This window comes from Nicrophorus vespilloides, unplaced genomic scaffold, assembly GCF_001412225.1.
Source record: "Nicrophorus vespilloides isolate i.1.1-1 unplaced genomic scaffold, Nicve_v1.0, whole genome shotgun sequence".
In the NCBI taxonomy this organism is placed as follows: Eukaryota; Metazoa; Arthropoda; class Insecta; order Coleoptera; family Silphidae; genus Nicrophorus; species Nicrophorus vespilloides.
The window spans coordinates 8,928-32,573 of record NW_017096090.1 but is presented as its reverse complement, the minus strand read 5'-3'; the positions used below and the strand labels follow the sequence as shown (position 1 = coordinate 32,573).

The following is a 23,646-nucleotide window of genomic DNA, read 5'->3' as shown; positions in this document are numbered from 1 at the left end:
ATTTTTACTTCAACTTTGGTAGCGTATTATAAGAAAATGGAAAAAGTTACAATGCTCATATTATAACCATTTTATTCCTATACTTTTAGCTTTAATTTGCATATTTAATATTAACACTACTATAAATGGTAATCAAAATATAAACGAAAATGTAGAATTAATCTGATGAAATTTTTTACTTCAACTTTGAAATTTCTTCAGTTTGAAATGCGTTCTAATTTTATAAAATACGAATAGCAATTGAATCTTATGTAATTCGAGTTTGAAGTAACGCAGTAATACAAGATTAGACGTTTAAAGAGGAGCGCACGATGGAGCGAAGTGCGTGAATAGTAGGAAATAATGTCTATTATAATAGATTTCTGGTGCGTGCGGAGTAAAAATAATTCAGATTGGACTGAAGAAAAAAGGAACAGAAAGACAGAGTGAGAGAGTGAGATTATTGGTCACGCGCCAAAATGCACCAAAAATCCACCAAGCACACCAAGACCAGATGGTTGAATAGGATACTAAACATCCAAAAAAAAAATAGGAGTCTAATTTAAGACGACGAAAATTTAAAAGAAAAAAAAACGATCATTTATTTACAAAAAAAAGTAACAATTATGTACATTGATTTAAGTGTGATTAGATTTAGTGATGATTTTTTTTGTAGAGTGTCGGCCGTAATGGGATAAGCGCGGAAGAACTATCGGAGGCAAACTTTGCAATTACGTAACAACGCCCTCTCGAAACTTTCGTCGCAGAATATCTCAGCATTGACGGACCTACAGAAAAACGAAAGCTATATCTTCGGAGAGAACTTTCACTGCTTGCACACTTACCGTAATCGATAACAAAACAAAAAATTATATCTAGTCTTCTGTGTCTTCTGGGATAACGGGTTTACCACCATCCTCCTCCGTGGATGCCACCGCCGAAGCTGCCGAGGAAATCGCCGTGAGAGTGGGCCGAATGGTCGTGGTGGTGCACGTGCACGTACTCCTTGTGAACTACGGGAATCTTCACCGTCTTCGTGTGATGATGATGGATCGTGTGCACGTGATGCGGCACCTTGATTATTACGTGTTCACTGCAGAAAAACAAAAAAAAACAAACAATGAAAATAAATGAATCATTTGCCTACTCCAATTTCCAACCGGCAAAACAGGAAGAGGTTTATTAATAAAAGAGTAAATCACACTCGCTCTCGACTACATTCACGCTCTACTAAATCGAGTAAAAGTGCACCACACACATTCATAAGTCCACGTCTGGTCGATCAAGAAAGAAAGGATTCCGCGCGTTACGAAATGCATTTTTATTATTATAAAAATAAACTAAATTAACGTTGCGTTACGAATCGAACAATTCCATTTCTTACTCAATCTCTTATAACAATAGTAACAATATTTTAAGTAAACTATTAATAAATTCATAAATAGAAAACGGAAGATTTGATGATTATATATAATTAAATACTTTTGGAAAATTGGTTTACCGTTAAAAAAAACGAAGAAAGTTGACAGATAAATTGGAGAAAATTGATGAGAAAATATGCATTTTACATTATTACACGATATTTTTACCAATTGGAAGAAATAACAATCTATGGTGAATGTAATAACAGTTAAGTTCCGGATGGTTTATCGAAGATTTGTAGTAGACACGAATTTCACATTTCACTTTCCATCACATAAGATTGATTTGTAATGATTAATTATTTATTAATTTCGGGTGCTGTTTTTGAATATTAATTGATAGCAAATTGTAAATCATTACTTTCTACAGTGATTTAGAACAAAAGTTGCATTATTTATGAGAATTTTTTGGTTTCTTTGGAATGTTTCAAGTAAAATAAAATAATTCGAAATTATTGGATTTCCTTATTCGATTTCATTGAAAATTATGAATGTTTGAAGTTAAAGAAACATACATGAAATTATTGGATTTTTGTATGTTTGTAACTATCTTTTAGTTGTAGATTTTTTCTTGATTTCATTAAAAAATTGATTGTTTGTAAGTAAATTATTGAATTTATCTTGTTGATTTCATTGCAAACTTGAGGTAAAAAGGAAATTAATTGAAATAATAAATATACTTGAAATCATTGGATTTTTATTGTTGATTTCATTAAAAAATTGTATGTTTGTAACTAAAAGAATTGTAGATTTTTTTCTTGATTTCATTAAAAATTTGATTGTTTGTAAGTAAATTATTGGATTTTTACTGTTGATTTCATTGCAAACTTGAGGTAAAAAGGAAATTAATTGAAATAATTTGAAATGAATTGAAAATTATGAATGGCTGAACTTAAAGAAATATACTTGAAATTATTGGATTTTTATTGTTGATTTCATTAAAAATTTGATTGTTTGTAAGTAAATTATTGGTGATTGGTGAAATTGGTTGAAATAATTGGAATTATTTCATTGAAAACTTCTGAAGTTATTGCATTTAAATTATTGATTTGATTGGAAAATTGTAGTGTTTGTAAGTAAAAGAATTGTAATTGAAATTATAGATTTTTCTTGTTTTCATTAAAAAATGATTGTTTGTAAGTAAATTATTGAATTTATCTTGTTGATTTCATTGCAAACTTGAATTAAAAAGGAAATTAATTGAAAATTATGAATGGCTAAACTTAAAGAAATATACTTGAAATCATTGGATTTTTATTGTTGATTTCATTAAAAAAATATGTTTGTAAGTAAAAGAATTGTAATTGAAATTATAGATTTTTCTTGATTTCATTAAAAAAAATATTGTTTGTAGATAAATTATTGAATTTATCTTGTTGATTTCATTGCAAACTTGAATTAAAAAGGAAATTAATTGAAAATTATGAATGGCTAAACTTAAAGAAATATACTTAAAATCATTGGATTTTTATTGTCGAATTGATTGCAAAATTGTAATGTTTGTAAGTAAAAGAATTGTAATTGAAATTATAGATTTTTCTTGATTTCATTAAAAATTTGATTGTAAGTAAATTATTGGATTTTTACTGTTGATTTCATTGCAAACTCGTAGTAAAAAGGAAATTAATTGAAATAATTGGAATTATTTCATTGAAAACTTTTGAAGTTATTGCATTTAAATTATTGATTTGATTGGAAAATTGTAGTGTTTGTAAGTAAAAGAATTGTAATTGAAATGATAGATTTTTCTTGATTTCATTAAAAAAAATATTGTTTGTAAGTAAATTATTGGATTTTTACTGTTGATTTCATTGCAAACTTGAAGTAAAAAGGAAATTAATTGAAATAATTTGAAATTAATTGAAATAATTGGAATTATTTCATTGAAAATTTTTGAAGTTATTGCATTTATATTATTGATTTGATTTGATAATTTGAATGAAGAAGTGTTAAACTTACTGGTGACCACCGTAACCTCCTGGGGCGCAGGCGACGATTGCGATGAAGCAGGCGAGTAAAACCAACTGGAAAAGAAGATTAAAAATTATAAAAACTGATGTCTTTCAAAAGTGAGTTGAATGGAAATGTGGGTTTGCAGTTTACGTACCACTGACTGAATTGATGCCATGTTAGATGATTTTTGGTGTTGATCCGGTTGGTGGTGTGTCACAGAAGACTAAATCTGCGTTTCTGATGTTGTGTCGAAGAAGTGCCGGTGCTTTTATACGCGATTTCGGGCCAACTCCTACCATCATCTCTCACTCTCTTACTACCTTCCTTCCTTCTTCTCTTGATTACATATCTATCATCAAAAAAAAAATATGCCACTGCTCGTAATAATGGGTATGTGTATGGGTTTTAGTAGTAGTAGTAGTAGTTGAAAACCCGCTCTCGATTGCGTAAAATCGGAAGAAAGACATCCATCCCTCCACACACAAACACACACATCCGTATGCTCACGCATTGCGCGCAAATTTCACCAAAGTGAAAGAGATCAACGAGCAGTCAGAACCGAACCCACCTCATTCAATATCACGCACTTCTTTTCATACAACATGTACGTACAAATTGTTTTTATACATATGCCAAAAAAAATCACTTAATAATTAATAATCGTAAAGATTGATTAGTTAATTACTTTCAATCTATACAAAAAGAAATTTTAAGTAGTTTTTTTTTTCATTATTAATTACTGTTTAAATTATGGAAACATCATAAGATTCTTTATATTTTTTTGTTGTTTTAGAAATTATTTTAGTCACTTGTTTCGTATCTCAAGGCCACGCAGATTTCGATTCGGTCCAAAATTTTTGTTTGAGACAAATCGAATGGAACCGAACCGCCTTCGATCCGTGCACGTTATGTAAAATCGTTTTCTCCCGAAGTGAATGCATTCATCTTCAGTTCTGAACTTCGACTTCCAAACGAGAAATTCGATTTCGCAATCATTGGTTCATTACCAATAATATCCGCATTTCCTCAGTAATCAGTTATTAAATGAAGAAAAACCGAAATTTCTATTCTAATAATTTGTTATAATTGTTGTATAAATTATAATCAACTAGTTAAATTGAAAGAACCATATGGTTACGTTAAGTTAAAGTTGCATAACAATTTTAGGAAATTGCAATATTTCTAAATAAGTTTAATAAGAAAATTATGCTTTCTTTCGTAAACTTTACATAACTATTAGTTAAGTTTAATATTTTCCAATTTTCCAAATTAGTTTAATAACGAAATTACGATTTCGTTACTCTAAAGTTTACGTAAGTCTTATTTCAGTTGAAACCAATTAAATAAATTATTATAAATATTCCACAGATTCGATTAGATAACATTTCAAATCGTAACAAATCGTTTTTTTTTTCTTTTTCTTTTGGTGTGAAATATCTTGCGAAACATACACGATTATTAAATCATAACAAACTACATGACTTGCTATAACACATTTCTATATTAATTAGTTAAAAAAAAAACATATAAAATTGAATTATTGTTTACTGCAATTACTTTCGTTGTAGAAATGCTCCAGTAAATAATAGAAACGCGTGGCGTTACTAATTAACACTTAAAAAAAAGTTTAAAATTAAACCGAATTCACATTTGAATTTCAACTGTTTAACATTTGCATTTCCGTTGCGTTCGCTTGAAACATTGCAAAGTGCGCCAATTTGCAATTGTTCACTTCCAAACAATTGCTAATTGAAAAAGCAACTTCGATTTCCTTTTTTTAAAAACACATCTCGTCTCATGGTTACAAATTAAATGCATTGCGCAAAAGAATGCGTGTGATTACGTGTGTTTCGGATTTGAAATCATTTCATTTGTATCCAACGAAGCGGCGGGAAATTTGAATTTTAAACAATTGCGTAACGCAGCAGTGACCTTTGCTACGCTCTTCTTTATTTATTTTCAAGTCTGTATCGATGTGAATTGCTGCACTTCTTCGCTTTCACCCGCCGGGTTTTTACTTGTTTTTTTTTTTGTTCATTCATCCCAGATGCGAATGCTAAGCGGGTTTTTATTACATTTTCGGTTTCTACCTGTTAATTAAAACAAACAAATAAAGAAACAAGAAAGCGGCGACGATAAATTCAGAAAATAATTTTATTTCACTCGACTTTCGTGGAATCCGAGATGGCGTTGCGCAACCTGCCGGATGGAAATTTTAGCGGTTTGCAAAAGAATCCGAAGCGGCAAAGGAATTGTTACGTAACTCGACGCTCGGAACTGGTTCGATAATGTTGACTTTTCTGCGACTGCAGAAACGATTCCGGTTTCAATATCCTCAAGACGTTTATTCAAACGATTACGCAAATTTGGTTGCATACGTTTGCGCCCAATGAAATGATTTACTTTCTTCATTTGTTTATTAATTACAAATATAGTAAAACATAGCAACAATTAAAGATATTATTTATATATTATCTTAAATATTTGTATGAATATGAGTAAGATACTTGTAAATTTTAAATATTCGTTGTTGAAGTTGCCTATATTGACTCAATATTATTAAAGTTTATTGCAATATTTGTAAAAAATGCAGAATATAAACAAAAAATTTAAAATTCAAATTTGTTTTGAACATAATTTATAATGATTTTATAACTTTTCTAATGAAATTAATTATAAACTTTACATATTTATGAATATTGATTTATGATTAGAAATCTTTTTTATAATAATGTTCGATATTGTTGACTTTTATGCGACTGCAGAAACGATTCCGGTTTCAATTGCGAATATCCTCAAGACGTTTATTCAAACGATTACGCAAATTTGGTTGCATACGTTTGCGCCCAAATAAATGATTTACTTTCTTCATTTGTTTATTAATTACAAATATAGTAAAAATAGAACAATTAAAGATATTATTTATATATTATCTTAAATATTTGTATGAATATGAGTAAGATACTTGTAAATTTTAAATATTCGTTGTTGAAGTTGCCTATATTCATTCAATATTATTAATATTTATAACAATATTTGTAGAAAAAGCAGAATATAAACAAACAAAAAATTCAAATTTGTTTTGAACATAATTTATAATGATTTTATAACTTTTCTAATGAAATTAATTATAAACTTTACATATTTATGAATATTGATTTATGATTAGAAATCTTTTTTTAGAATGTTTCGTAATATATTAAATAAATACTTTTATATTCAATGTTTGATTTGGTCATAATTTGAGTCATTTTGAGTCGCACGTATTTCACGTTGCTATTTTGTTTCGTGTGTCACCATAACAACGATGCTGTAATGTTTGTTTGTTTGTTTGTTATTTTTAGGTGCCTTGGAATAAAAACAGTGCGAGCTACTCATCTTCGTCGTCGTCTTCTGCGAAGAAGGAATCACCGAGCATCGGCGGACAATCATCATCAGCATCGACGACGACGAGCAAAGTGAGTTGTAAACGATTCGTTCACAATTCGTTAGCGAATCGATCAATTAAAAATAATCGCGTCTATAATTAAATGAGAGGTATTCGGTTACACGTGAGACAGCCTAAGCATTCGGATATAATTTCAGTATGAATCTCCATACGCGAAATCGTCGCGGACCGATGCCAAGAAGAGCGAGGATAAAAGCCCAGCAACGAGCACAAAGTACTCTACCTACGGCAGCTACCAGAGAGAACCGTCCTCGAGTGAGTGTTTGCTATAATGATCAAATTTTGAATTAATTGTATGCGTATTTTGTCAAGGTTCAAGAGCCGAGCTGACGTCGAGGATCAGATCTCCTGTGGAAAAGAAGGAAAGCCATCCGCCTGTTACGTACAGACCGTTAATCAGAGGCAGCACAGTGGAGAGGAGTAGATCGAGGGATCCTAGTCCAGATAAGACTGAGTCTCCTTACAACTTTAACAGATTGTATCCGAGGCCATCATCGTACACGACGAGATCGGTGAGTAGAGAGCGCACCGATTCAACGAGTTCTTCGACGACGACGATACCCAAGTACACGGGAAGGACGTCCCTGACGAAAGAGGATTACAAGTATCCGACGTCGAGGAATTCGTCGCGGGAGGATTTGTCGTTGGCCAAGTACAAGCCGCCCGAAACTAAGGAAGATCTTTTGACAGCGCGCTTTGGTAAACCGAAAGAGGATTACGGCAAGTTTAAGTTGAAGGAGGACCTGCTGAGGTACAAGCCCAAAGAGGAGGCCGCGTCCAGGTACAAAACGAAGGAGGAGACTGCGTCCAGGTTTAAGCCGAAAGCTGCAACTTCTCGAGAGGATTTGACGAAGACGACGACGACCACACCGACGCAAAAGTACATCACGAGTCGCTTCCTGCCGAAGAACACGATCGAGAAGAGCCACACAGCGTACATCAGACCATCGACCACACGCACCAGGGAGGTGAGTTTGAAGAACAGGGAGTTGCTGAACGTGCTGAGCGCGCAGCAGGATGATAGGACTAGTCGGCCAGTTAGTAGGGCTTCATCGATTGCACCTGAAGACTTTCCTAAAATCGAGCCGAAAAAAAAAACTCCGGATGAAGTCCAAGACTACGAAACGGTCACCGTCATCTCGAGAAGCACATCGCCGAATCCGCCGAGCGCTCAAACCTCGTATCTGCGTTCGCGTCGCGTCGAGATGGCCAGATTGATGGAGAAACAAATCAAGCGTCCGGTGAAACGCAAGGAAACTTCTGACAAAGAAGTCCAATCGGATCGTCTCGACGATTCCACGAAAAGCTCAAGATTCGCAGGAGCGAGCAGGATAACTCCAACGCCGTGGGCATCGTACCTCGACTTGAAATACTCACCAGGTGATGCGAAACCCAAAGAATCCGAATCCAGTCAAAGCGAGGGAAGCGACAAGAAAAGTATTTCGAGGAACAGCTCGGCGAAAAGCCTGAGTCGTTCCTCATCCAAATCCGATTTACGCACCAAAGAACTTAAAAGTCGCTCGAATTCATCGCACTCCTTGAAATCCAAAGCTTCACCACCAAAGAAACTGCCGCCCCAAATACCCAAACCCGAGAGCAAAATACCGACGAACAAGGATTTCCGCAAATCCGTTTTGAACATGAACCCTGAAGGTAAACTGAAGAAGTTAACGAAACGCAGCAACAGTTGTAGCTCCGCCGAATCCGAGTCTTCCATATGCGGCGGTAATTCAGAAGCTACGGAAGTCTCCGAGAACCTCTCCAGTTGCATATCGTATCATCCGCAAAAGCTGCAGAGGAGTATCGAAGTTGAGCAACGCGATCGAAGATCTCCTAGTTGCACTTCGGAAAGTTCTTCCAGTTCTAGTAGTAGCGTTGAAGATGAAGTTGCTGTGAAGAAGCCAGTTTCTCGTACGTCGACCGGTGATGATTCACTGAAACCGCCGTTAAGTCCGAGAGTGAAATCGGAGAGCGAGGCGAAATCATTCCTTAGGAGGGCGCTGGCCCCAGTCACCAATTTCTTTAAGACTAAACAGGACAGTTCGGATAGTACTGATAAGAATATTTCAGATTTGCCGAAGAGTAGTTCGGAGGAGCCACCCACCAGAAGGTTAATCAGCAAGATAGAGTCTGGGGAAAGGGCTTGGTGGTTGGAGGAAACCGACGATAACATCAGCAGCAAGGGTAGCAAGCAGAGAATGAAACTGTTGAGGCATCAGGAGTCTGGGGAAAGAGCGTGGTGGTTGGAGGATTCGGCCGAGGTTCCAGAAGGAGTCGAAGTGTTTCCGGCGAAGAGCATGGGCGAGGATGGACGAACGGAGGATGGAAAACTCATCTACAAGATACGCAAGAACGATTCGTGCGAACGCGATTGGTGGCTGGATGAAAGCGAGAAAACAGAACCAACACCACCGCAGCAGCAGCAGCAACAACAACAACCACCTCAAGAACCTGAATTCCTGCAAAAATACAAAATCAGGCATATAGATTCCGGGGAGAGAGCTTGGTGGTTGAGCAGCACCGAGAATTTGGCGGTAGGAAAAGAGGAAGAGAATCAATCGAAGAAGCAACAAGAGTCAAACGACTGGTGGCTTCAGAACGACGATGATTACGATCCGGGGATTCCTCTTGGAGATAGGGCTAGTCCTGAGGGACTGGAAACGCCCAGGGACGAACCGGACGAGGGGCGTCTGAGCCCCTACGACAACGTTCCCAGCATCAAAAGGAAGCAATCGTTGTTCATCTCGCGACACACGAATATCGACGACATCCTCGGAGGAGGATCTTCGCAGCTGTTGAGTCCTTTGATGGACAGGATATTCAGTTATCAAGTGGACGACTGCGAGGTCATCGATGCGAACCAGGTGAAGATCCACGACAGCACGCCGCAAAGGGGAATCATCCAACCTACAAGGCTGTAAGTTTAAATATATAACAACAACAAAAAAAAACGATGTTCAAACAAGCATAAAATATACATTTTTTTTTCTTTGCACCTTCCAGAGACGCAATAGGAGGATGTTATAAAAAGGTGAGTTTCAGTCACACGGTTTTGCACGTGATTCTGCAAATTTATACTAACAAATTGAGTTATACATTTTGAAGTTACACGTTTTGGTAACTGACCTAGTTTCTAATGTTTATAACAAGTAAAAGAAGTTGCCTAACTTCTACTACAGGATGCATATAAATTTTGTCATAATTATACTTGTACCAAGAGAGAGTTACTTAAAATAATTATTAAATTTTAATAATACTTAACAGTTAGATTTTGAAGGTTTAAAAGTCTTCTGTTGATATTAAAGAAATCTATAGTTTTAAATTAAATTCAAATTTCTCTCACAGAAATATTATTGTAAAGCTTCCAAGGCTTGATTGCAAGGACTTAACAGATTATAAACAAATGAGCTGCAGCAGGATTTAGAAAATTATCGTTGATTATACGTGCAATACTTGTATAGATATTTTTTAATGATGTTCATTGCGAATGAGACGAGGATGGAAGGTTTAATTAGCGCTATGAAGGTTGGATGTTCGGGAAATTGATTAGAGGATTCGTTATAGTGGAACACCTTCGACGGACAGGTGTTTGTTTGTCCTCATATGTCACGCAGAGTGCGGTTCTGTAGTTTCCGAATAAAAAAATTAAGCTTTGAATGCACGCGCATAACATACAAGGAGCGAATTGTTCATTGCCAAAAAATCGAATCGAATCACAGTTTATACCGAGAATACATGCAATTCATTTTCAGCAAATGCAGCAACATCTAAAAATAATGATATTATTCAGGTCCAAAATACTGGCAAACCGCGTTTCAATCAACAGTTAAATTTGATAGCACACTATAACATTTCTTTATCAATGATTACTTAAGATACTTCTTCAAATAAGAAGTTTCTGTTTGTTTATGAAAATAAAGCAAATATTTAACAATTAAGTTAAGATATGTTATCTGTTTACAAGCGATTCGTACATTTTTAAATCTCCAAATTAGCGCATGATAAAAAATGTTTAACTTTACTTTTATTACATCCATTTGGGTTAAACGTTCGATTGCGTACAAAAGTAATAAAACGAAGGACTGACTGTTTTTTTTTTTAACATTGCGGGTTAATTCCAGCTTATAAAAGGCCTCGGCGCCAATGTAAACAACGTCCAAAATGGATTTGTCGCCGGCGTCGGAAATAAATAGGAAAATTATCCTCGCTTTATTTCTTTATTTAGTGCACAGAGGCAATCGCAATCGTGTTGACGTTTCTTTCTTTTCCTCTTTTTACCTATATATTTATTCCGTTCATTCGAGAGGTGCGCTTGAAGGCGTAAACATTCTTTTACTGCGAAATTTATGGATCCGCGCGATTGGCTTCCTCCGTTCGCGTCCTCTGGAATACTTATAAAGCTGCTAAAGCACTCCTGATTTTCGATACTTGCCAACAACAACGGTTTCTCGCAAATTCATTTGTTATTCACGAAAGTGCGATTTCACAACATATCGTTTAGTTTATGTTTTTTTTTCACCTTCAGTTTAATTCTAAGTATACAAAGTAATAAGATGAATAAATGCATCTTTAGGTATATTGTGTAAATGTTAGAGATCGAAACTGGGGAAACTTCATCATAACAAACAAAATTATGAAACATTCCTTGGGAGCTTGCACTATACCCTTTAAATATGAGGCTCAATCTCAAGCGGAGGCCGAGGCAGCATATACATATGCACATAGTACGTGTATGCATGCAGCAGCAGCAGCGATATTTTCTTAATCGCGCGTATTTATTAGAAAGGAAAACCCGTTCACGCGCTGTTTGAGGACACACCAAACTATGTCCCAATTAATGCATCACTTGCATAATCCTTAGAGGCAGTCCCAATCCCCATCATCATCATCATCATCGTCGTCAACGTCTTAGTCCCATTTCGAAATCGATGCTAAAAATATACAAGTCAAAAAACGGTATTTTTATAAAGGCTTCCGGGTTCTCGTCCAGATTTTCTTCTGCTAATAAAAATAGAGTAGAATATTAAAAATCGATTAGTTTTTTCAATAAATGTGCATGCAATGAATTGACTTGAAACATTTAGAATCTTATGCATTTTATTTGCATTCTGCATATTTATAAATATCATAGAACATAATTAAATTACAATTTGAAAACTTTCAAAACTATTACTTTTATTAATTATTTTAAATGAATATGAAGTAAATATTTTTATATTCGAAATTGTATATTTTGTTAAATTTAATTTTTTTCAGTGTTTTTGAAATTACAAAAATAGTATAGAAATCGTTACGAAATAATTGTGTGAATTAACCAAGATTAATATAAAATTGATTAAATAATCAAATTTGTAATTATTTCTATAAACATAAGTGAAAGTAGAAAATTTTCAAATTTTTTTTTGTATTTACTAAAATATTAGAATTTTATCAAAATTGGTTTAATCAAATTAATGAAATATTCTTGAAATTTGTGATTATTTTACTGACTTCTTTTAAAAAAAAAACGTAGACAAAGAATGAATCACAAATGATAAGTAATTATTTTGCATTTGTTAGTGTAAATTATAAGTTGGGATGAGTTCAGAACGTGAAATGAGTTAATGTGGTTAAGTAATCGTTATATAATTTCCTTCTTTCCTCGAGTTGCATCGTATGCATTTTATTTACATTCTGCATATTTATAAATATAATAGAACATAATTAAATTACAATTTGAAAACTTGAAAAAACTATTATTTTTATTAATTATTTTTATAATATGCTTTTAAAATTGATTACTAAAGGTAAAATGAATATGAAGTAAATACTTTTTATATTCGAAATTCTATATTTTTTTAAATTTAATTTCTTTAAAAGGTTTAGAAATTACAAAAATAGTATAGAAATCATTACGAAATAATTGTGTGAATTAACCAAGATTAATATACAAAATTGATTAAATAACCAAATTTTTTATTATTTCTATAAACATAAGTGAAAGTAGAAAAATTTCAATTTTTTTTGTATTTACTAAAATATTACAAATTGGTTTAATGAAATATTATTGAATTTTGTTATTATTTTACTGGATTTAAAAAAAATGTAGAACGTAGACAAAGAATGATAAGTAATTATTTTGCATTTGTTAGTGTAAATTATAAATTGGGATGAGTTCAGAATGAGAAATGGGTTAATGTGATTAAGTAATCGTTATATAATTTCCTTCTTTCCTCGAGTTTAACAGCATTTTAAATACGTCGGTTTCCGGGAAAGAAAAATGGGAACAGGTCTTTAAATAATTGCTACCTGTTTTTGTATATATATATATATATTTTTCAAATTTGATTTTTCCCCAATTTTCCTCAGACTGGAGATGGCGGTACAGTTTTTTCTTTCGTTCGTGAATGCAAGGGTCTTTTTGGGTTCTGTGCCTATGTATACCTGCTGTAGTAGAGTGAGTGTGGTATATAGTGTTCGGGTAGAGGAGATAAGTGCACACAAGTCCGGTGGATGGTGGAAATATATATATATATATCTCAGGTGCGTTTCGATGTGGACTTCGTCGCCGTGTGGCGGCGTTACCGTCTGAAACACTTGCCACAGTCGGACATTCAGTTTCGCCGCGTTTACCTTTGGAACGGGTTGTGCAAGTTCGATCCGGCTCGATCCAACAAACTCTCTCACATGCTTCTTCTACACAACACTCACTCAATCCACTTGTGTTCCTCATCCTAATCATCCGAAAAAACGTTGTTTTGTTATCGTTATTTGTTGCTGTTCTTCTTGTTGCTGTTATTGTTGTTGTTATTGTTATATTGTTGTTGTTGTTGTTGAGACTGAGCTGTGCGTTTGAGAATACGATGACCGAAAGATACCGTCGAGGAAGAAGGGACTCACGGCTACAGTACGTACCCGAAGGAAGAAACTAAACGGAGATTATTATTATTATTATTGAGGGGAATCGAAGAATTCGTAACATTCTCGCTGGTTTTATTTCGTCCTTCCTTTGCACATTTAGTCAGTGCAACGAAATCTATACGTATACTTTTGCACTCGCACACACACAGAACTTGCATACTTTTCTTCTTATAAGTAGAAACAGAGCAGGTCCATTGTGCGCCCATTGTCGAGGCAAGCGAATTAAAAGCCTAATCTCGGTTGATAACGTTCGATTCACATGCCAATTCTCCACTTATTCCGAAGAACGAAAATCTCTCTCTCTTTCTCTCGCTCAAACCTTTCAGTGTGCAGGCACAGATACCGTGTATTATTGTGATGCGAAGACGTTGAACCTCTCGGGTTCGTCGCTTAATTCGGCATTGAAGTCTTCTCGCAAGATTCTTTAAATTATCGTAGATGAAAAAAAAACAACCAAATCAAGATAGAAACTGTTTGCGGACTTTCCGCACGATTTCCATTAGTTTCGTTCGTTTGACGAAAATGTTCTTTAACCGACGTTAATTAGAAATAATTAATCACCGATCGCATCAGCCGAACAATTTAGTAATTATAAAAAAACTAAAGTTTACTCATTTTTTTGTGGGACGAATGAATGAAATTAAATAGTTTGTTTTGTTTATTAAAGAAACTGTTCGATCATGATTAAATTTAGTAACAGTTAAATCACAACATCGATTATCTTTATGGATTTTCAGAAACATTCTGACAAGGTTAGTTAAGATGCGAAGAAGTGACTATTTATAGTTTGAGAATAATTGAATAGTTTATTCATTTAGTAATGCAAAGTTAAACAATGTGTCTTCTTGCAAGTACTGTGAATTGGTGATACAAATGAGAAAAGCAATATTTAGTTATTCTATGTTTATTTATTGAAGTCGTCTTTGATGTTTTTAATATTCTGTGAACATTTCGGAATCGCACTGTTATGTGTTTTTTTTTACCTATATTTTGAAGGAGAGGAAGACACACTTTCTATTTATGATAACAAAGTAGAGACTTATTAGGCAGGTAATAATATTCAAGGTTCTAGTAGATTTCTAGTTTCGTCCATTTATAGTTTTGTATCACACGGGCGTTTCAGAAATCGTGGCGATTCAAGATATCTTCTCGAATATTTAACGAGCTGATGAATAATTGAGAAATTCTATAATTGGATTCAAAGTATTTAGTTTAGATTTTCATGTGAAAATCAATTTTAAAATTTTGCAAAAAAAACAACTTAAAACTTAAAAAAGTTAAAAACAACATCTGTCTGGATTAAGGATTAAATTTATTCCCGATTTCACAAGAAAACATACTAAAAGTGATTAAATTGGATTTTGGAATGCACTAAATTTTATGTTTTTGTTGGAATCTTAACATATATTTCTAATTATAGAGAAGAAAAAAAAACTTTTAAAATTAGATTAATTAGTTTCGATTTTCGGTTTAATATCTAGACTAAGTTGACGTTTTTAAATATATTTAGTTGAGATGTTAGCACACATTTCAATGTTGTTTTTAGAGTTTGAACAAGTCGAGTAAAATGTTGACTAATAATAATTTTATAGTTGTAACTAGACGAATTTTGTTCATACTTGAAACTGATTCAATTTTACTTTGTTGTGAAGGTCAACTATTCAACTTTGCTCTTTTTATGATGACTAAAAATACCGAAATACTTTAGCAAGAATTTAGATTGCAATTATAAAACTCATTTTGTTCCTACTTGAAACTTACTAATTTTAAGTTTGTCTTTATTTCAAATGTCAAACGCAAACTCACATTTAAATTAATTTAAAACGAATTCGCTTTAATTTACATAACGAAATTCAAAATGATTGATTTGTATGTATAATAATTCAAGAGAGAAAAAACTCAAACTTTATTGTCTACTTGATTATTTTTGTTTTAAAACAATGGAAATATTCTAATTGTTTTTAATTAAGGATACTCGATGAAATCAGTAATTTTTTTTTCTTAGTCACCATGGCAACATTAATTTTAACAAAAGATATTTAAAAAAAAACAAGAGTATTGTTTATATTGTATTTAGTTTTGAAACGGTGTTTCGGTGATTCAAGTTGCGTCGAGATTAACGTTACGTTACGGAACACAAAAAAAAAAAAAAACTTGTACACTTTTTGTTGTTTGATCTCTTGTAGTAAAAATTAAGATGTTTGTTTCTATTTGAGAATCATTAAATTTTGTTCGTTGCAAGATTGAGATTCAATAAATTGTTTATTCACAGTTGTTTATTAAAATAATTTCCGATTGGTATTTTGATGAGTGGAAGAGAGAGATGTAATAAGAGGGTGTGTGTGTGTGAGAGAGAGATGAAAGAGATGGAGGTTTAGGGCAATTTGCATCGTTTAATTTAATTTGAACGTGACCGGGTGGGAAAGGACAATAAAACCAGTTTTACGTTTTGATGCGAGGATTCCTCTCGGTTTTGCCTCGCATATTTTACTCCATTTATTTCGTCGTTGTCGTCTTTCACTTTTCTGATTAGTAATTTTCTCCGCTGGGGTTGGGTTTTATTCGTTTTTTCTTTTTTTCTGTTATTATAGGAAATAGTGAGAGATTTATTTATTTTTCTCTCTACGAGTATTTCGAAGGGTTTGTTCTTGTTGTTGTTGTTGTTGTAAAAATGTACCTGCAATGCCGTGTCCAATATCTGAACGACATCGACCCGTTTTCCTACACGACCAACTTTCTGGACCCGACGAGGCCACCCTCGTACACCTTTAACGTGACTTTACCACTCATTAACCAACTGGCCGCAATCCATCGACTCTTAAAATCGCCGCACCGGGTGAGTAGTACCAGTAGCTTTTTCTAGCTCAAAACAAAGAAAATAAAATAGAAATTAAATTTCAATTCAATTGAAAATTACATTGAACGTAATCAATGACTCATCGAGTTCCGGATTTAACAAGTATAAAGAACGGAAAGACATGTAACAAAAGTGTTACGCAAAAAAAAACAGAATTTCTCTGTTTTTTTTTATTCATTTGTTGCGCCTCCTCCGATTGTCTCCCAGCACTTTTATATTTTTAGGCAAATATCGCAAATTCTCTTCGACAGTTTTACTAAAGTAAAGCTACACCTGCAACAGCGTCGACCGGATAATTGCTCCAAATTCCGATCTCGCACTTGCATAAACATATGAACACGAACGTGTGTGTGCACGCTTGCTAAACGTTCCTCGATTCTATCAAAAGCATGCAAATATAATAATGAAATCTGTACTTTGCTTTCGCGACAGAAAATAAACACGCGATTTATCATTTCCATCCACCGTCCAAAAAGTTGCTCTTTATTTTTAGCAGTTTCTATTATTGTTTTCGATGTCCCATATTTATTTACATTTTCAGTTTTCTTGTTGTTGTTGTTGTTTTTTATTTCATAACAGAAATACTTTGAGCTACACATATTATATACCCAAGTACATTTATTTTTCAAATACAATTTGGCAACTTATTTTTTTTTAATTTATTTAGAAAAAAGTATACAATTATCTATATAACATAGTTATTTACGATTATTTTTAATTAGATTTATAAAGTAATGATTTTAATTATTTTTTTAATCTTTTGCAAAAGAGCGGCGGATATATTCGCCCTATCCTTTACTCTGTGGTGTATGAAATCTGTTGCCGTTTCACATTGCCATTGCACATGTCAAAGAGTAATTTTAATTTCAATTCTTGTCTTGATTTATTTACAAATTTGTTGAAATTTATTTTTCACATACAATTTGGCAACATAAAATTCATAATTTCTTTAGAAAAAAGTATACAATTATCTATATAATATAATTATTTGTTATTATTTTTTAATTAGATTTATAAAGTAATGACTTTGATTGCTTTTTTTAATCCTTTGCAAACTAGGGGCGGATATATTCGCCCTATCCTTTACACTTCGCTTATGCCAAGTACTTAAACTGTATGTTTTTTTCTTTGTTTCATATTTGTTAAATTTGTCATGCCTTTCTATTATAATATGCATATTTTTTTTTTAAATCTGATAATAATAATTTTAATTACTTGGTTAATGTATGGAATCTGTTGCCGTTTCATCTGTGATTGATTGATTGATTGACATTTACAATTGTAATTAGTTGAATCAACTATTAAATTAATTGCTTTAAGAAATAAACGTCCAAGGAATGATAGAAAATATTTACAATTTTTAGTAGATAATCTTTTTAAAATATCACATATTTCATAGTGTAATTTAAATTACAATTCTTGTCTACATAGATTTATATATATTTTTTTTAATGTTTACTTGATTTATTTACAAATTTAATGAAATTTTGCAGATATTTCAATTAATTAATGTTTAAAAGATAATTTTAATAAGTTCCAATTAAATATTTATCATTTGAATGCATTAATTATAAATTTTATGAGTTTTTTCTTGTAAAATTAAAACAAGAAAAAAATAAAGTATAACTTTTGTGCATTTTAATTAAAAACAAATATCTACTATGAACTACTTTTGTTTTCGTAAACTAGAAACAAAAAAAAAAACAATAATTCATTAAGTATTCAATTATTTCGTTTTGTTATTGTTATTGTTTTTTTTGTTACAAGTCATTCGATATTCATTACGTATTTCGCATAAATTTGAATGGACAATTGGGAATGAATGGTTTCTCCGCGCGTTCATTGATATAATAAATGCATAAATTGATATGCTATTATTGTAGGAGACGGAATTCGCGGAAATCACTCGGATCATTCGGAATTATTTCCGTACCCTAAATATTTATTTGATTCTTCTCCAGTCTGGGAATTATCAATATTTGCACTACGGACCTTCAGGATCTGCTGCCTCTGCCTGTGTGGTTATTTTTAGAGGCAAATAGCCTATATAAAATTAATACAAAACTATAGCAAAAAAAACCAAGAATGTTCAGCGCGTTTCCGGTTCTTCAATGAAGAAAACATCAAAAGAAAACCAAATATTTATTTTAAACATTGCATATTTAGATTTAGTTTTTAAGTACGCATTTTGAGTTTTTATTTTTTTTATAAATTTTCAATTGTTTTCTCTTTTTAAGTTAGTTAATAAGTTGCATAAGATTGAGGAAAGATGGTGTTGAATTATGTGATGTGCTCATTAGTTGGAGGATGCTCATCATCGGCGTTTTAGATTTGTGTGTGTCCGAAAGTGCAACGGGAAACTAAATATAGATCGCCTGAAATTTATATTTATATCCGAAAAACCAACCTCGTCTCCTCTTTCTTACTCGCTCTCACTCACTATATCCTAGTGCTTTCATCCTGAGGAAGATGATGATGATGATGGTCTCTGCTCAAGGATCGAAGCAACATTGTGATCGCGTATCGAATGTCGCCCGGGCATCGTAAAATCCCGCAAGTATAAGAAATAATGAAGGAGGAGAGAAGGAAATTGTTTGGATGGGAATAATGGAGAGGAGATAAAAACAGCGGGTGGAAAAAAAAAAGAAACGTTAATGCTTCTGCTTTGAATGGTCGGAAGCAACAAATTTATTATTGACGAGACATTTATTGTTTGCTGCTGCTGCTACACGAGAAACTTTTTTTTTTTTATTATTATATGATGATAATACAAAAAGAAGTAATGATTTTGCTCGTTTTGACTAAGAATTTAGAAATTTTTTAACATAAAAAATTGTATAATATGTTTAGGAAATAACTGTTGCGAATTTCATAACATAACACATTCGTATACAATGTAGACAGACTTAAATATTTGTAAGATTCTAAAAAAATGTTTAGGTATTAGTCCAGTATGCACTAATATGCTGAAAACTATAATATATTCTGTTTCTTACGCTGATAGAAGATTTAATATGTTTAAAAAAGTATACAATTATCTATATAATATAGTTATTTGTTATTATTTTAAGTTAGATTTATAAAGTAATGATTTTATTTGCATCTTGTAACCCTTTGCAAACGTGAGGCGGATATATTCGCCCAATCCTCAACACTTCGCTTACGCAGTGTTTTTCTTTTCTTTGTTAAATTCGTCTTGACTTTCTAGTATAATTACTTAAGTTAGATTTATAAAGTAATGATTTTATTTGCATTTTGTAACCCTTTGCAAACGTGAGGCGGATATATTCGCCCTATCCTCTACACTTCGCTTACGTAGTGTTTTTTTTCTTTGTTAAATTCGTCTTGACTTTCTATTATAATATGCAAATATGTTTGATGAAAAACTGAAATTGTAATATTGCTATAAGACCTTTAGCTGAGATCATTGATTTAACCAATTATAAGTTTTCTTTTTCCTCCAACTTACATCATTTTTGAGTAATGGAAACTTTAGCATTAACAAATTTCTCTTTTTTTTTTAACATTTGTGCAAATTGTTACAAAATGTTTGTTAAGTGTTGTAAATAGATATGAGTGTTAAAGTTGTTGGATTTTTGGGAGCAGTTAGCGAGCAATCAAGTATGCAGGCAGACTTTAGTGGACTACGGAAATATATCGTGATTTCTGTTGGGGGGTTCGATGTCCTTCGCTGTTGTCGCCTGCCTGCTGCAGCAGCCTCCAAAGTGTGTCCCGTATTTTCGGACGCCCAAAAATACTACCGAGAAGAAATGTGAGGAAAGGAAAGGAGACGATTACGCAACTCCTCCCGTCCCGTGCGCTGAAAGAGAGAGGAGGAGGAGGAAACAGCACCGCGACAAATTGATCGTAACACCAGACACCAGAGAAAGAAGAAAAACAATTGGGAATGATGAGGAGGAAAGAAAGGAAAGGAGAGGGAAAAACGAAGTTTTTCGTTCCTGGATATGTCGGCCATCGATCAGAGCTGCTCCAATTAAGGCCGTTTGCGAAATGTTGCTCTGACCGTTGCAGCAATTGACCTCGCGCATAAATCACAGGAAAAGCAGGCGCACAAAATATTATGCTCCTTTTTATATTCGGATTTCTTCTCTTTTCGAGAGCACGTCGTTGTTGAGAGTTAATGAGAATTAATAACGAGGATCGTAATGAAGAAGAGGAGATCTTCTCTTCATTTGAATGATGATGGTGGAGGAGGTATTGTCCAAAGTGCGTACAGAGGAGGAGGAACGTGAGAAAGTCTCACACCGACGCGCAGATTGATAATGGGCCGAGCCCTGATAACGAACTTTCAGCCGAGCATTCAGGTTAATTAATCAAAAACCAGAAGAGGTAATTAACCTCCTCCTCCTCCTCCTCTTCCTTCTTCTTAAAAAGGAGCGTCGCAGTTGCAATCGCGTTACGGGATTCATAATAAAGTATTGATTCGGAACTGCTGCGTTTATGTGGGACATCATGCACACTACAGGGTGTTGCTTGCACCAATAACCTCCTTTAAAATCACGTCGCGAAAGAGTCCTCCTCTCTCATTAATCTTACATCGTCCATCCAAAAGCTATTGTTGTCCTCGATGTCCGAAGAGAAAGAGAACCGTGGGAAGAACGGAAGTAGTAGTGCACTTTTCTGGATGCAAACGGAAACTACGGCCACCCTCGGTTACTACTATTTTTTTTTTGTTTTTGTAGTCTCACCTCGACCGTGAAGTCTCTTTTAAGAATAATCCAGCGGAGATCCCTTATCTTCGTGCGAGCGGGAACTTCCCATTACCAACATAGACTTTTGTCTTCTTCTTTTCTGTTTTGTTACATTGAAACAAATTAGATTGAAGCACCTCTCACAGCCATCTCCATTATCTTCTTTCACTTGAATGCATATCTAACAATTACTTTTATACTCATCTTAATTCACTTACAATTTATGTAATTAGTTTTTTTCAAATATTGCGTTAACGAATGCAAGTAATAGCAAAGACTGAACCAATTCCGATTGAAACATTCGTAATTAATTAAGAAAAATGTTTGGTGGTGAGAAGGAAAAAGAAATCTGGAAATGAGATTTTAAGAATCTCATCAAAGTGGAGGATATTGCAGTTTCCTTTCCCAAACTTTCCATATCGCGCCCGAAGCCTAAAAATTTCCAAAACCATATGCTTCTTTCTATGTCCGGAAACGAAAATTGGTATTAAATTTCGATAATTTCGTACAACTCCAATGATTTATTATCACAGGAAACGAACGATTATTTAATAAACGTTAATTATTTATAATAATATTTGCAAAAATATTTTGTAATTACTTTTTTCCTTGAATTATCTCAATATTCGTCCGGAAACAGAACATTTTTTAAAGAATATTAATTGTTGGATTCGAACGTTTAATTATTAACTAATTGGAGTCGTTTTTAATTTAGGATTTTACCTGTTTGAAAAATAAATTAAGTAGTAGTGACCTTTCTCAAAAATACAGTTACAATGAATTGTTCTGTCCTCCTCCTCATCGTTCAAAGCAAAAGAATAATAATGATAATGAAACGATTTCAATTCATTGAAAGTATACGTTTTTTTATTTATCAATAAACGATGCATCACAATTTTGTCCTGCAGCAAAAAGGTTAGATTTGGATGAATACGTTTTTCCATCATCAAAATATAATTAATTGTATGTACAATCTATCATCTTTTACTCTTCATCCTTTTAAGAAGGATTTATGTACTATTTTTTTCTCTTCTCTCTACTTAATTGACAAATGTCTTCATTTTCAATGTGTTTTAATTAAACCTTATGCAAATGCGAATTGCGTAATTAGAGTGAGCGTGGACCGGAGCGGATTTTTCTTTTGTTTTTCGGAATACGTTTGGAATGCACGAGGAGACACGTGTTGCGTCGCCAATAGCGACGACAGTTTTTGCCCGTAATTGCGAGCAATTAAAAATAGCTTAAAGTTTGCGCGTTTCCTTTTTGATTTCACCAAATGATAATCATTGATGCGTGTGCATCGAAGAAGTGCTTTGTGTTTTGTGTGCTTCAATTGTGTCAATATGATACGAATATTCGTGAGTTCAATTGTTTTATTTAATCTGAAGACTAATTCCAATAAAAATCATAATATGTGAAACGCACGTGATTTAATTTCGTCTGTTTATTTTGTTATTGATGCGTCTGCACGTGCTTGATTTTTGTGTACGTTGCAAATATTATTAATGTGTAATGTTATAAGCGAAATTCGATCCAAGCAATCGGTGGTGGGAATCATCCTTCCCTATTAAATCATCATTTAAGGCAGTTTTCTGAGCAGCAACAACTAAAACTAAATGAAATAAAACTATAAGAAGAGAAGGAACAAGTGGTAATGGATAAAGAGAAGAGAATCGTCTTTACTACTTAGTTAAACTCTAGTTAGTCGTATCTTCCTTTATCTCTCTCTCATTACTCTTGTGTATTTATATGTTTCTCTCTTTTTTTTTTCCAACTGTGGGGTTCGATAATAACAGACCCGCAGAGCCATGAGAAACAAAACAATCCGTAGATCCATCATCGAGTGACCACCTCTGGCTACCACACTGTTCTTCTCCGAACGTGAATTCTCTCTTCATTTATTAACAACAAGAACAAGAAAATCGCATTAGTAAAGATCCGAAATCCGTAAAAAAAACTAGACACTTTCTAAAATTGATTCGGTATTATTTTTTGTTTACTGAAAGTGAAAATTTTAGGAAAAACTTGAAAAGAAAGTTTTTTTTTTTATTTATTCAATGAAATTTTACAATTTATTAATGAATTTAATAATGAAATATTTAATAGTATTTTTCGTTGATTTTGTAATAATTTCTTAAGTTATTTTTTAAATTATTTTACCATTAAAGTAGATTTGGAAACTTTAATATTTAATTTGTAGTAAAATCTTGTTTTGTTGCAAATTAATTACGATTTTTGAAAAGAAAATGAAATATTTAATAATATTTTCGTTGATCTTGTAATAATTTCTTAAGTTATTTTTTAAATTATTTTACCATTAAAGTAGATTTGGAAACTTTACTATTTAATTTGTAGTAAAATCTTGTTTTGTTGCAA

At 33.0% G+C, this 23,646-nt stretch overlaps 1 protein-coding gene across 1 annotated transcript in view; it reads left to right on the top strand.

The window, feature by feature from the left end:
* Nucleotides 1-23,646, top strand: part of LOC108569474 (serine-rich adhesin for platelets-like) — a gene marked incomplete at its 3' end in the record, with an annotated part of 36,960 nt that overhangs the window by 7,331 nt on the left and 5,983 nt on the right. The window contains exons 2-5 of the mRNA XM_017931039.1: nt 6,698-6,811; nt 6,939-7,056; nt 7,114-9,718; nt 9,805-9,832. Coding sequence (XP_017786528.1) covers nt 6,698-6,811; nt 6,939-7,056; nt 7,114-9,718; nt 9,805-9,832 — 2,865 coding nt within the window. The remainder of the gene's footprint in view (nt 1-6,697; nt 6,812-6,938; nt 7,057-7,113; nt 9,719-9,804; nt 9,833-23,646) is intronic.